This window comes from Macaca thibetana, chromosome 6 (genome assembly GCF_024542745.1).
Source record: "Macaca thibetana thibetana isolate TM-01 chromosome 6, ASM2454274v1, whole genome shotgun sequence".
Taxonomy (NCBI): domain Eukaryota; kingdom Metazoa; phylum Chordata; class Mammalia; order Primates; family Cercopithecidae; genus Macaca; species Macaca thibetana.
This window is the reverse complement of record NC_065583.1, coordinates 66,404,661-66,419,685: the sequence shown is the minus strand read 5'-3', so window position 1 is coordinate 66,419,685 and position 15,025 is coordinate 66,404,661. Positions and strand designations below refer to the sequence as shown.

The window sequence follows — 15,025 nt, the reverse complement described above, 5'->3', positions numbered from 1 at the left end:
AATCTTAAGAGCTGTGAGAAAAAAGCACCAGGTAACCATAGGGAAAATCTATCAGATTAACAGCAGATTTCTCAGCAGAAACCCTACAAGCTAGAAGGGATTGGGGCCCTATCTTCAGCCTCCTAAAAAAAAAAATTATTTGCCAAGAATTTTATATGCAGCAAAACGAAGCTTCACTTATGAAGTAAAGATAAGAGTTTTTTTCAGACAAACAAATGCTGAGAGAATTCGCCACTACCAAGCCTCCTCTAAAAGAACTGCTAAAAGGAATTCTAAATCTTGAAACAAATCCTGGAAACACATCAAAACAGAACCTCTTTAAAGCATAAATCACACAGGACCTATAAAACAAAAATAAGATTTAAAAAAACAAAGAAAACAAGGTATACAGGCAAAAAATAGCACAATGAATGGAATGGTACCTCATATCTTAATACCAACTGAATGTAAATGGCCTAAATGCTCCACTTAAAAAAAGATAAAGAATTGCAGAATAAGTAAGAATTCACCAACCATCTGCTGCCTTCAAGAGACTCACCTAACACATAAGGACTCACAAAAACTTAAGCTAAAGGGGTGGAAAAAGACATTTCATGTGAATGGACACCAAAAGCCAGCAGGAGTAGCTATTCTTAAACCAGACAGAACAAACTTTAAAGCTAACCAGTTTAAAAAGACAAAGAAGGACATTATATAATGATAAAAGGCCTTATCCAACAGGAAAATATCACAATCCTAAACATATATACACCTAACACAGGGGCTTCCACATTTATAAAACAATTACTAACTGATCTAAGAAATGAGATAGACAGCAACACAGTAATAGTGGGAGGTGTCAATACACCACTGACAGCCCTAGACAGGTCAAGACAGAAAGACAACAAAGAAACAATGATTTTTTTTTTTCTTTGAGATGGAGTCATGCTCTGTTACCCAGGCTGGAGTGCAGTGGCACAATCTCAGCTCACTGCAATCTCCACCTCTCAGGTTCAAGAGGTTCTCCTGCCTCAGCCTCCCGAGTAGCTGGGATTACAGATGCGTGCCACCAGGCCCGGCTAATTTTTGTACTTTTAGTAGAGACAGGGTTTCACCATGTTGTCCAGGCTGGTCTCGAACTCCTGGCCTCAGGTGATTCTCCCGCCCTGGCCTCCCAAAGTGCCAGGATTACATGCGTGAACCACCATACCTGGCCAGAAACAATGGATTTAAACTATTCCTTGGAACAAATGGACCTAACAGTTACACGCACAACATTCCATCCAACAACCACAGAATATACATTCTATTCAACAGCGCATGGAACTTTCTCCAAGATAGACTGTATGATAGGCTACAAAATGAGCCTCAATAAATTTGAAAATACTGAAATTATATCAAGCACTCTCTCAGACCACAGTGGAATAAAACTGGAAATCAACTCCACAAGGAACCTTCAAAACCATGCAAATACATGGAAATTAAATAACCTGCTCCTGAATGAGCACTGGGTCAAAAAAAAAAAAAAAAATGAAAACAAGATGAAATTTAAATATTCTTCAAACTGCATGACAATAGTGACACAACCTATCAAAACCTCTGGGACATGGCAAAGGCAGTGCTAAAAGGAAAGCTCACAGCCCTAAACGCCTATATCAAAAGTCTGAAAGAGCACCAAGAGACAATCTAAGGACACACCTCTAGGAACCGGAAAAACAAGAACAAACCAAACCCAAACCTAGCAGAAGAAAGGAAATAACCAAGATCAGAGCAGAACTAAATGAAATTGAAACAAACGAAAAAAAAAAAAAAAAAAAAAACCACAAAAGATAAATCAAACAAAAAGCTGGTTCTTCGAAGATAAATAAAATTGATATACCATTAGAAAAATTAACCAAGAAAAGAAGAATAATCCAAATAAGCTCAATAAGGAATGAATCAGGAGATATTACAATTGACACCACAGAAATACAAAAGATCATTCAAGGCTGCTATGACCACCTTTACATGCATAAACTAGAAAACCTAAAAGAGACAGATAAATTATTGGAAAGATACAACTTTCTTAGCTTAAATCAGGAAGAATTAGAGACCCTGAACAGATCAATAACAAGCACCAAGATTGAAATGGTAATTTTAAAATTACCAACAAAAAAGGTCCAGGATCAGACGGATTCACAGCAGAATTCGACCAGGTATTCAAAGAACAATTGGTACTAATCCTATTGACACTGTTCCAGGAGATAGAGAAAGAGGGAACCCTCTCTAACTCATTCTATGAAGCCAATATCACCCTAATACCAAAACCAGGAAAGGACACAACAAAAGAAAACTACAGACCAGGCTGGGCGTGGTGGCTCACGATTGTAATCCCAGCACTTTGGAAGGCTGAGGCGGGCAGATCACCTGAGGTCAGGAGTTTGACACCAGCCTGACCAACATGGAAGAAACCTCATCTCTACTAAAAATACAAAAAAATTAGCCAGGTGTGGTGGTGCATACCTGTAAGCCCAGCTACTCTGGAGGCTGAGGCAGGAGAATCACTTGAACCCAGGAGGCAGAGGCTGCAGTGAGCCAAGATCACGCCATTGCACTTCAGCCTGGGCATCAAGAGCAAAACACTGCTTATAAAAATAATTAGCTGGGTATGGTGGCAGGGACCTGTAATCTCAGCTACTCAGGAGACTGAGACAGGAGAATTGCTTGAACCGGGGAGGCAGAGGCTGTGGTGAGCCAAGATCGCACCACTGCACTCCAGCCTGGGCAACAAAGAGCGAAATTCCGTCTCAAAAAAAAAAATAAAAATAAACTACAGACCAATATCCCTGATGAACATAGACGTTAAATCCTTAACAAAATACTAGCTAACTAAATCCAACAACATATCAAAAAGATAATCCACCATGATCAAGTGGGTGTCATACCAGGATGCAGGGATGGTTTAACATATGCAAGTCAATAAATGTGATACACCACATAAACAGAATTGAAAACAAAAATCACATGATCATCTCAATAGATGCAAAAAAGGCATTTGACAAAATCTAGCATCCCTTTATGATTAAGACTCTCAGCAAAATCAGCATACAAGGAACATACCTCAATATAATAAAACCCATCTATGACAAACCCACAGCCAACATAATACCGAATGGGGAAGAGTTGAAAGCATTCCCTCTGATAACTGGAACAAGACAAGGATGCCCACTATCACCACTCTTCTTCAACATAGTACTGGAAGTCCTAGCCAGAGCAATCAGACAAGAAAAAGAAATGAAGGGCAACCAAATTGGTAAAGAGGAAGTCAAACTGTCACTGTTTGCTGATGATAAGCATTCTTATACACCAGTAACAGACAAACAGAGAGCCAAATCAGGAATGAACTTCCATTCACAATTGCTTCAAAGAGAATCAAATACCTAGGAATCCAACTTACAAGGGATGTAAAGGACCTCTTCAAGGAGAACTACAAACCACTGCTCAGTGAAATAAAAGAGGACACAAACAAATGGAAGAACATAACATACCATGCTCATGGATAGGAAGAATCAATATCGTGAAAATGGCCATACTGCCCAAGGTAATTTATAGATTCAATGCCATCCCCATCAAGCTACCAATGACTTTCTTCACAGAATTGGAAAAAACTGCTTTAAAGTTCATATGGAACCAAAAAAGAGCCCGCATCTCCAAGACAATCCTAAGTCAAAAGAACAAAGCTGGAGGCATCACGCTACCTGACTTCAAACTATACTACAAGGCTACAGTAACCAAAACAGCATGGTACTGGTACCAAAACAGAGATATAGACCAATGGAACAGAACAGAGTCCTCAGAAATAATACCACACATCTACAGCCATCTGATCTTTGACAAACCTGAGAGAAACAAGAAATGGGGAAAGGATTCCCTATTTAATAAATGGTGCTGGGAAAATTGGCTAGCCATAAGTAGAAAGCTGAAACTGGATCCTTTCCTTACTCCTTATACGAAAATTAATTCAAGATGGATTAGAGACTTAAATGTTAGACCTAATACCATAAAAATCCTAGAGGAAAACCTAGGTAGTACCATTCAGGACATAGGCATGGGCAAAGATTTCATGTCTAAAACACCAAAAGCAACAGCAGCAAAAGCCAAAATTGACAAATGGGATCTCATTAAACTAAAGAGCTTCTGCACAGCAAAAGAAACTACCATCAGAGTGAACAGGCAACCTACAGAATGGGAGAAAATTTTTGCAATCTACTCATCTGACAAAGGGCTAATATCCAGAACCTACAAAGAACTCAAACAAATTTACAAGAAAAAAACAAACAACCCCATCAAAAAGTGGGCAAAGGATATGAACAGACATTTCTCAAAAGAAGACATTCATACAGCCAACAGACACATGAAAAAATGCTTATCATCACTGGCCATCAAAGAAATGCAAATCAAAACCACAATGAGATACCATCTCACACCAGCTAGAATGGCAATCATTAAAAAGTCAGGAAACAACAGGTGCTGGAGAGGATGTGGAGAAATAGGAACACTTTTACACTGTTGGTGGGATTGTAAACTAGTTCAACCATTATGGAAAACAGTATGGCGATTCCTCAAGGATCTAGAACTAGATGTACCATATGACCCAGCCATCCCATTACTGGGTATATACCCAAAGGATTATAAATTATGCTGCTATAAAGACACATGCACACGTATGTTTATTGCAGCACTATTCACAATAGCAAAGACTTGGAATCAACCCAAATGTCCATCAGTGACAGATTGGATTAAGAAAATGTGGCACATATACACCATGGAATACTATGCAGCCATCAAAAAGGATGAGTTTGAGTCCTTTGTAGGGACTTGGATGCAGCTGGAATCCATCATTCTTAGCAAACTATCACAAGAACAGAAAACCAAACACCGCATGTTCTCACTCATAGGTGGGAACTGAACAATGAGATCACTCGGACTCAGGAAGGGGAACATCACACACCGGGGCCTATCATGGGGAGGGGGGAGGGGGGAGGGATTGCATTGGGAGTTATACCTGATGTAAATGACGAGTTGATGGGTGCAGCACAGCAACATGGCACAAGTATACATATGTAACAAACCTGCACGTTATGCACATGTACCCTACAACTTAAAGTATAATAATAATAAATAAATTTAAAAATAAAAAAATAAAAAATAAATAAAAAAATAAATAAAAAAAGGAATAGTCAGCAGAGTAAACAGACATCCCATAGAGTGGAAAAAAAAATTTCAAAATCTATACATCTGACAAAGGGCTAATATCCAGAATCACAATGAACTCAAACAAATCAATAAGAAAAAAACAATCCCATCAAAAAGTGGGCTAAGGACATGAATAGACAATTCTTAAAAGAAGATACACAAATGGTCAACAAACGTATTTCAAAATGCTCAATATCACTGTATGATCAAGAAGATGCAAATCAAAACCACAATGTGATACCACCTTACTCCTGCAAGAATGGCCATAATAAAAAAAAACCAGATGTTGGCATAGATGCAGTGAACAGGGTACACTTCTACACTGCTAGTGGGAATGCAAACTAGTACAAGCACTACAGAAAAGAGTGTGGAGATTCCTTAAAGAACTAAAAGCAGAGGCCAGGCGTGGTGGCTCACACCTGTAATCCCAACACTTTGGCAGGCCAAGGTGGGTGGATCACCTGAGGTCAGGAGTTCGAGACCAGCCTGGCTGCCATGGCAAAATCCCATCTCTACTAAAAATCGAAAAATTAGCCAGGTGTGGTGATGCTTGCCTATAATCCCAGTTACTTAGGTGGCTGAGGCAGGACACTCGCTTGAACCTGGTGGGCGGAGGTTGCAGTGAGTCAAGATCACGCCATTGCACTCCAGTCTGAGGGACAACAGTGAAACTCTATCTCAAAAAAAAAAAAAAAAGTACTGAAAGTGGAACTACCATTTGATGCAGCAATCCCACTAGTGGGTATCTACCCAGAGGAAAAGAAGTCATTATACAAAAAATATACTTGCACACTATGTTTATGGCAGCACAATTAGCAGTTGCAAAAACGTGGAAAAAACCCAAATTCCTATCAATTGAGTGGATAAAGAAACTGTGGTGTTATACATACACGATGGAATACTACTCAGCTATAAAAAGAAATGAATTAATGGCATTCACAGTGACCTTGATGAGACTGGAGACTATTATTCTTAGTGAAGTAACTCAGGAATGGAAAACCAAACATCATATGGTCTCACTCATAAGTGGGAGCTAAGCTATGAGGATGCAAAGGCATAAGAATAACACAATGGACTCTGGGGACTCAGGCAGAAAGGGTAGGAAGGGGGTGAGGGACAAAAGACTACCAATAGGGTGCAGTGGACACTGCTCGGGTGATGGGTGCACCAAAATCTCACAAATCACCACTGAAGAACTTACTCCTGTAGCCAAACACCACGTGTACTCCAATAACATATGGAAATTAAAAAATTTTTTAAATAAAGTAAAGAAAAATAATGATGGCTTGGAAAGGTAAGGAAGTAATGTAGAGCAAGAAATGCAACTTTATATGTCAAATTGAATCTGATATTTGCAAATTATGTGAATACTAGCAACTTGCAGAATCTATTCTTTTTCCCACAAATCTTTCCTTTAAAGATAGATTAAAAAGTCAGCATAATTTTAAAATAAAGACTCCAAAAATTTTCAAATTGGTTTAGAGCAAATCCCCTAAAAAAGTCAGCTTTCAGTCGTTCATTTAACCGTTTAAATATCAAAGAGAAAATAAAGTATTTCAAAACAAAGAGAAGAGAGTCAGTTCATAACCAACAGGCTGCAAACTTCTGCCAGTTGCATCCTCTCCCATATTCTGGCTGCGACTTCCCTATCGCTATCCCCGACAGTTCATGAACTACCTCTCCCAGTGGTGGACACTACTGTTGGGCTTTTGGTGTTTGGCAGTGGCTGGATATCTTATGCTGCCACCTTAATGCTTCTTTTGGCACATTCTATTTGATGCCTATGAGTTACATTTACCTTTTGGGTATTACATCAGCATTCTTCACCCTGTAAAAATTATTTTTCTCAGCTACCCTCTGAATCAAAAATGGGTAGTAGCTTTTTTAAAGCAAACTGCTCCTATCTCTCCTTATAATTACTAAATTTCAACACTTAAAATTTATATTCTCAAAAGCCTGTAAAAGAAAGAATTATACATGACTTCTAATCGTGGTTACAAGATCTTTAAGTCAAGAAATGCAGAGGAAAGACAAAAAGACAGAAAGGGGATAAATTTCAGGTGTTAATTATTCTCCCATGAAATAGAGGGTGGTATCACCAGCATCCCATAAAAAAGCAGTCAATGTTATTTTTAAAGGTCAACTGGAGTAAAAATAAATTTTAATAAGATAGGTTGCCCCATCTTTTACACAGAATCAAATATTTCAAAAGTCTAAAAAAGGAGTGTACATTTACCCACAAGTGGGTAAGACCTCAATGCTAAAACTCTGATGCCAAGTACTTTAAAACACCAACAAAGACGCTATATGTATAAAATGAGCAAAGATATCATTAAATAGAAAAATCATCAATATCTTTAATCACATTTTTCAATACATAAGAACGCATTAGCTTATTTAACCTTTTACATATAGCAATATCAAGCTTTGGTCCACTAAGCAAATGTAAAGGATTTTTAAGATACCATATACAAAAAAACATACAAAAGCGGTATAAATCATTTTCTTCAAAAATATTTTGTCATGTATATTGACAAAATGCAAGCACCAATAATCAGTGTTCTCTTTAAACACATCAGAACTTGCTTGGAAATTTAGTCCTGTTGACCTTTAAGTCATTTCAGCCCAATTTGTTCACTCTCTACACAATTTTGAAGACTTGACCACTGATGTTTAAGAACCTTACACAAGATTATTTAATTTAAATCTAACACCATACTGCCTGCGGCCACAAAAGCAATAAAACATTTTCTACCTCTCCACCCCACAGATCTCCGTTGTGATGCTGTGAACAATGAACAGAAAGCTGGATTTAGAATTTAATTTCAAAGAGAAGATTCACAACTTGTTAACAAAAGAGAAAGCGGTAATTGTGTCCTGAAAATAATACAATTATTGAATTAACAGTAAAAATGTGTTTTTCCTGGTACACATGGTATTTATGAAGCCAGTAGTATAAAACATCCATCAAGCAATCTTATTAGAATCATTGTGATATAGCACTTAAGAGACAATACTTTGTCCTATATAGATTTGTATTTTTAAACAATCATACTTACAGTAAATGCTGCAAATACAAAATGAAATCAAACATCCTTTGACTTTTTACTGACCTAAAAACTGTTAAACAAACAAACAAAAAAACCCAAAAAAAACCCCTAAAACTGAATATATCAGTTTAGACAATGGGAAAATACAAAATGGGGGGGAAGCTCACATATATATGATCAAATGTATACAGTAATATGGCGTTTATTTGTACATAATTTAATATGCTACTGTGTTATGCACAAAATCTCACTCTCCTTTAAAGGTACCCTTTAAAAAAAAAACTGTCAAAAGTCTAATGCAACATTATCCAAAAGAAATATACGAGCCAAAACTATAATATACTATGTTTAAATTTTCCAGTATATATTAAATTTTCCAATATATTAAAAAACAATTGAAAATAATTTTAATAACATTATTTAACCCACTATATCCAAAATACTATGATTTTAAAATGTAAACAATATAACAATGATTAAAGATCATTTCACAGTCTTTTTTATTCTGTGTATTTTAACTCACAGCATATCTCAATTCAGACTAGCCACATTTCAACCACTCAATAGCCACATGTAGCTAGTGGCTACCATACTGGAAAATCCAGGTTTAATTAATCCCTTTATTAGACCAGTGACAAAACTAGACTGGGTGCAGTGACTAACACCTGTAATCCCAGCACTTTGGAAGGCCAAGGCACAAAGAGCGCTTGAAGCCAGGAGTCTGAAACCAGCCTAGGCAACAAAGTGGGACCCTCATCTCTACAAAAAAATTTTAAAATTAGCAGGGAGAGAGTGAGTGGCATGCACCTCTAGTCTCAGGTACTTAGGAGGCTGAGGCAGGAGGATCACTTGAGCCTCAGAGTTAGAGGTTACAGTGAGCTATGATCAAGCCATTGCACTCCAGCCCAGGTAACAAACAGAGTGAGACCCTGTCTCAAATAAATGTCTAAAGGATAAAAATTTAAAAAGAAAGCTGTCAGAAAAAAAGGAATATTACTCATGAATCTATCAGAAAAAGGATTATAGGCAAATGCCCAATACATAGAGGGCAAGTAACATCACATTTGTACTGCAATGACTTCTACTAGTTTAAAACTGGTAAAAGACAATCCTAAAATTTGCATTAAAACCTCCAGGAATGATTTCCATATTTACAGCATTCTCACCCTTTGGCTGCCCTCTCTTTATTAACTTGCTCTGTATGTGTTGTTGATAAAGGACTATGTTCTAGTAATAAATCTGTTATAAAGCTTTGTGCAATGCTAAGGGGTACGTGTCTTTAAAAAAAATAAGAAGGTGGGTCTATCTTGTTCATTGTTCTTAACCATTTAGCCATATCTGGTAACCAATAGGTACTCAAATATTTGTTGAATGAATGAATTCCACTGGTATTCAATAAGGCATAGAACTTCAGTGCTGGAGATATGGCATGCGACAGAACAACTGGCCCAACCTACCACCCACAGCAGAAATACCCTCCACAATATTGCAGACAATGGCCACCCACCCATTGTTTTAAACAAAGTCTTCAAATACTGATGGCCCAAATGCTGTCTGGGTCACAGCCAAAAGATACATTTTGGCTGTCCTGCCCTACTGAGCTGGTGTGGTATTTTTAAATAATCTGAATTGAAAATATTTAAAAACCAGATTTCACATGGAAACCACTATAAAGTTTTTGTGAAAAACCAATAAATCTGACAATCTGGCATCTTCAACCCTGATAGTGCCAAGTGGTTACTGCCCCCTTTAACAAGGCATCTGCTTTAGACTCCACAGTCCCAAACCACACCCTACTTCTCCAACAGGGAGTCCTAAAATCAGTTGGCTGCTGTCCCTTTGGGCTGATGGTTTTCTTATAGTAGTTGAGATAAAGGGAAAATCCAATATTTATGGTCTCCATATTTACAGCAAAAAAACTAAAATGAAGGAGAGTCCTATATTTATTATGCCTGGGGCTCTCTTCATTGATGCACCTGTTTGGCCCTGCAGCATCTAAATTTGACACCGGATGTAAACACTTTTAGTGGCAGGAGTCTGATATACTCAGCCCATTTCACTTCTGGGGACAGCCTTAGTAGTGGGGTGGTGTGTATGTGTGTGTGTCTTCTTTCATGCTAAGTTAAATGTGCTTTCCTATTCCATCTACTCATTGACCTGGGACCTCTGCCAGAGATACCCAGCATACTCGTTCTATCCATAAGAAAGCTATCATATTCTGCAGTCATCCCTTCTCATCTCCTGTAATTGCTCTTTACCCCTCTCAGGACATAATCTAACTTCACAGGGTTCTTCCTAAAGAAGAGGGAGAAACATCTCAGTCATTCTATTTCGTATCTAGACAGTGAAATGTATGGTGTAATGGAGCTCATATTCCAAAAGACAAAAGTCATTATTACTGAATATAAGCCATTGTGGCATGCTCTGTACAAACCCTCTGGCAAAGGTTTCTCATTCAACATCCATTTAACAAATATTTATTAAGCATCTAGAGTACCACACTAGGTAAATTCCTGAAAACAGAAAATCATTCGTCTAGTTATTCCTATGAATCACACAAAAAACTAGCCAAATCTTAATATTAAAAGCCTACAGAATTTTGTGAAATATGTATATAAGCGCAAACTAATTATAAGTAGAACTATCTAGTACATAACTGTTGTTTGTGCTAAATATTAATATACAAAAAGTTTTCTTTGGTCAATCAAGCAGGGGTTCTCAATCAGCCAATGAAGATGTACCAACAGAATATCAAGTTGTTACGCTGGTAGGACTGATTTCAAGCGATGCTCTCTTTCCCTCCTCAGTATGCCAGATTGGTAGCAAGGGAGGAAACATAAAGGTGGTGACCTCACAAGGATCATGACCCTTTATAACTTCATAGTCTCTGAATTTTCTGTTTGCCTGATGTGACGCTGCTTGTTTTTTTGTATATACATACAACTTCCATATGTGCAAAATATCATCCATGTAACTAGTGATTGCCATCTTTTTAAAAAAATATATGTTTTAATAGCAGCATATCTACTCTTCTCCACTCTCTCTGATGGAGCACACATAAGTATCACCCACTCTCTCTCCTATCTCTCCTATCACAGAGAGACCAAAAGAAGATAACATTCTCTAAAATGTAACTTAGACTCTTTTCTGCAAAGTTGTTTTTTTTTTTTTTTTTACAAGATTAAAAAGTTACTCCTGTACTTTAAGAGGGAGAAACTGACACAGTGGACAAAAAGATTAAACTTGAAACTTCAAAGCCCAAAATAGGAAGCGCTGCTCTGAAAGTCTGATACTTAGGACCACTACTGACTCTCCTCCATAAGGACATGCCCAACATGAGCCTGTACTATTTCCACTCATTTTGGTCCTCGCAGCTGACTTCTGTACTAGTATTTGGCCCTGAATTTCAGTGTCTCCAGTGATTTCAAGTTAATTTTGATCTACATTAATCCTGCAACATCCGTCCAGAGAAAAAGTAACATTATCCCAACAAGAAACAATTTACACATTGGCCATGTAATAAAGATATATGTGCTGTACATCAATTTCATTTTCTATACATTACTACAGAATTCTACTACTATTGATGACATTCAAAATCCTTCTTTTAAAAACAGACAAAAATGGATGGAGAGGCTGGAATAAGTTGCTCATGCCCATAATCCCAGCACTTTAGGGGGCCAAGGTGGGCAGACTGCTTGAGCCTAGAAGTTTGAGACGAGCCTGGGCAACATGGTGAAACAAAAATATATAAAAATTAACTGGGCATGGTGGCACCCGCTTGTAGTCCCAGCTACTCAGGAGGCTGAGGTGGGAGGAGCACTTGAGCCCAGGAGAGGGAGGCTGCAGTGAGCCGAGATCGCGTCGCTGCACTTCAGCCTGAGAGACAAGGAAGACACTGTCTCAAAACACGAAAACAAAACAAAACAAAACAACAAAAAAAAACGGATGAGGGATAAAGAAAATAAAACCCTCAAATGGGACCAGAAGGGACAAAATGACAAAAAATAATTCCCTTAAAAGTTATCTAGGACTAGCCATTAGGTAGTCCCACTCCTTAACTCTGCAGTTTTTATTTACCTATTACCATATATGAATTATCAATGTTTTCCTAGTTAGTATTTCAGTAGTCCATTATTTTATGTATCAAGGACATCACACTGTCAGAAAAATTCCTAAAGACAAGCATAGGATTTTTTTTTTTCTTGAGACAGACTTTCATTCTTGTTGCCCAGGCTAGAGTGCAATGGCGCGATCTCGGCTTACCGCAACCTCCACCTCCCAGGTTCAAGCGATTCTCCTGACTCAGCCTCCCAAGTAGCTGGGATTACAGGCATGCACCACCATGCCCAGCTATTTTTGTATTTTTAGTAGAGATGGGGTTTCTCCATGTTGGTCAAGCTGGTCTCGAACTCCTGACCTCAGGTGATCCACCCACCTTGGCCTCCCAAAGTGCTGGGATTATACGTGTGAGCCACCATGCTCAGCCTTACAAACACAGTTAATAAGGAGTTTAACACAAAGTTCATATTCAATATCCAATATCTACTTTAAGTATGAATCAAAAGCCAAGAGTTCATTTTGACATTTCAACAGTGGGGGAGGACCATTTATAACTATAGTTTTAATTTATTCATCTGGAAAAATTAACCCTCAAGATGACAAAAATAATTTTCCTTCCAGTTACCACTGAATATATATCTATAAGCTTACCCCCAGCACCACCCCAGCCCAGAGTTCTAACACATACCTGGTCTATTAATTCGGTCAATTTTATCCATACTAGGGGAGGGGAGCCGAAGTCGAGGACTGCTTTGATTGGAGTTGTCTGATCCCACATCGTTGAATGAATCATCAAGAGTCAGCAGGAGTTCTTTTACACATTTATGACAGATACTATGTTGGCAAGGGAGAATCAATGGGTGGGTAAACAGCTCCTTGCATGCTGGGCAAATGAGCTCCCTTTCGATATTCTTAATGGTAACCTTAAATTGAGAGTAAAACAATCCAAGTTAAAGGCTCTTAGTGGGTAAATATATTAACATTCTTATACCTCTTGAATAAATACATATGTTTACCTTTCCAAAAACAATTAAGAAAATGATTTTTTTTAATTTTAAATTTCTTTTCCCCAATAAAATTTGATACCATCAACTGCCCTCAACACCCATAACCCAGAATTGAAGGAACATGAGATAGTAAAGGGCGAAAATGAAAAAATGAGAAAAATTATGTAAAATATTAGAGGATCATGATATTCTATCAAAAATTACAAAGCCATCATTCGAATCTCCATCACCAGTGCACTGATTTAGGACTTCAGTGAAATCCCAGAAGTAGATCACGTCAATAAAAATTTTGAATACAGCACTAACAGTAAGACTATATTCCTATTTAGTGAATTAACGCTGTAACTGGCAAATAACAGGAGCTATTAAACACTAGCTGAGTCAGTATGTTCATGGAACCCCAGTTGGTATCTATTTACAAGCCGAATTATCAGCAATTTTCTATATTAAATGCGACCATTTTTCATATGCTGCAACTGTAATGCTGCCAAAATGCCTGAGGTTCTAATGCTGTATATCAAAGCAATTATCTTAAAAGCACTTCATGAATATGTATTAGTCCATTTTCACACTGCTATAAATACCTTTGTATTTCTTTATATAAAGATATTTCTTTATATAAAGATATTTCTATATAAATTACCAATTTATAAAGAAAAGATATTTAATTTCTTTACATATAAAGAATTTTATATATTTATTTATATAGAAATTTATTTCTATATAATTTATAATTTATAAAGAAAAGAGATTTAATTGACTCACAGTTCCACTTGGCTAGGGAGGCCTCAAGAAACTTACAATCATGGCAGTAGGGGAAGCAGGTCTGTGTTACGTGGAGGCAGGTGAGAGAGAGCAAGAGCAGGGAAACTGCCTTATAAAACCATCAGACCTTGTGAGAATTCACTATCACAAGAACAGCATGGGGAAAATCTACCCGTGATCCAATCGCCTCCCACCAAGTCTCTCCCGCAACACCTTGGGATTACAATTTAAGATGAGATTTGAGCCTAACCATATCATTCTGGCCCCGGCCCCTCCCAAATCTCATGTCCTTACATTTCAAAACCAATCATGCCTTCTAAACAGTTCCCCAAAGTCAACTCATTTCAGCATTAACTCAAAAGTCCAAGTCCAAAGTCTCATCTGAGACGAGGCAAGTCCCTTCTGCCTAGGAGCCTGGAGAATCAAAAGCAAGTTAGTTACTTCCAGGATACAATGGGGATACAGGAATTGGATAAATGCTCCCATTCCAAATGGGAGAAATTAGCCAAAACAAAGGGGCTACAGGACCCATGAAAGTCTGAGACCCAAAACTGCAGTTATTAAGTCATAAAGCTCCCAAGTGAGATCTCCTTTGACTTCATGTCTCTCATTCAGGGTATACTGATCCAAAGGGTGGGTTGCCATGGCCTTGGGGCAGCTCCACCCCTGTGGCTTTGCAGGGTACAGCCCCCCATGCCACCTGCTTTCATGGCTGGCGTTGAGTGTCTGCAGGTTTCCCAGACACGTGAATGAAGCTGTTGGTGGATCTACCATTCTGGGGTCTGGAGGACCATGGCCCTCTTCTCAGAGCTCCATTAGGGAGTGCCCCAGTGGGGAGTCTGTGTGGCAGCTTATACCTCACATTTCCCATTTGCACTGCCCCAGCAGAGGTTCTCCATGAGAGCTTCGCCCCTGCAGCAGACCTCT

General features: G+C 38.2%; 1 protein-coding gene across 1 annotated transcript in view; it reads right to left on the bottom strand.

The window, feature by feature from the left end:
• The window catches only part of TRIM36 (tripartite motif containing 36), a 46,905-nt gene that overhangs the window by 27,322 nt on the left and 4,558 nt on the right, over positions 1 to 15,025 (bottom strand). The window contains exon 2 of the mRNA XM_050793054.1: positions 13,015 to 13,249. Coding sequence (XP_050649011.1) covers positions 13,015 to 13,249 — 235 coding nt within the window. The remainder of the gene's footprint in view (positions 1 to 13,014; positions 13,250 to 15,025) is intronic.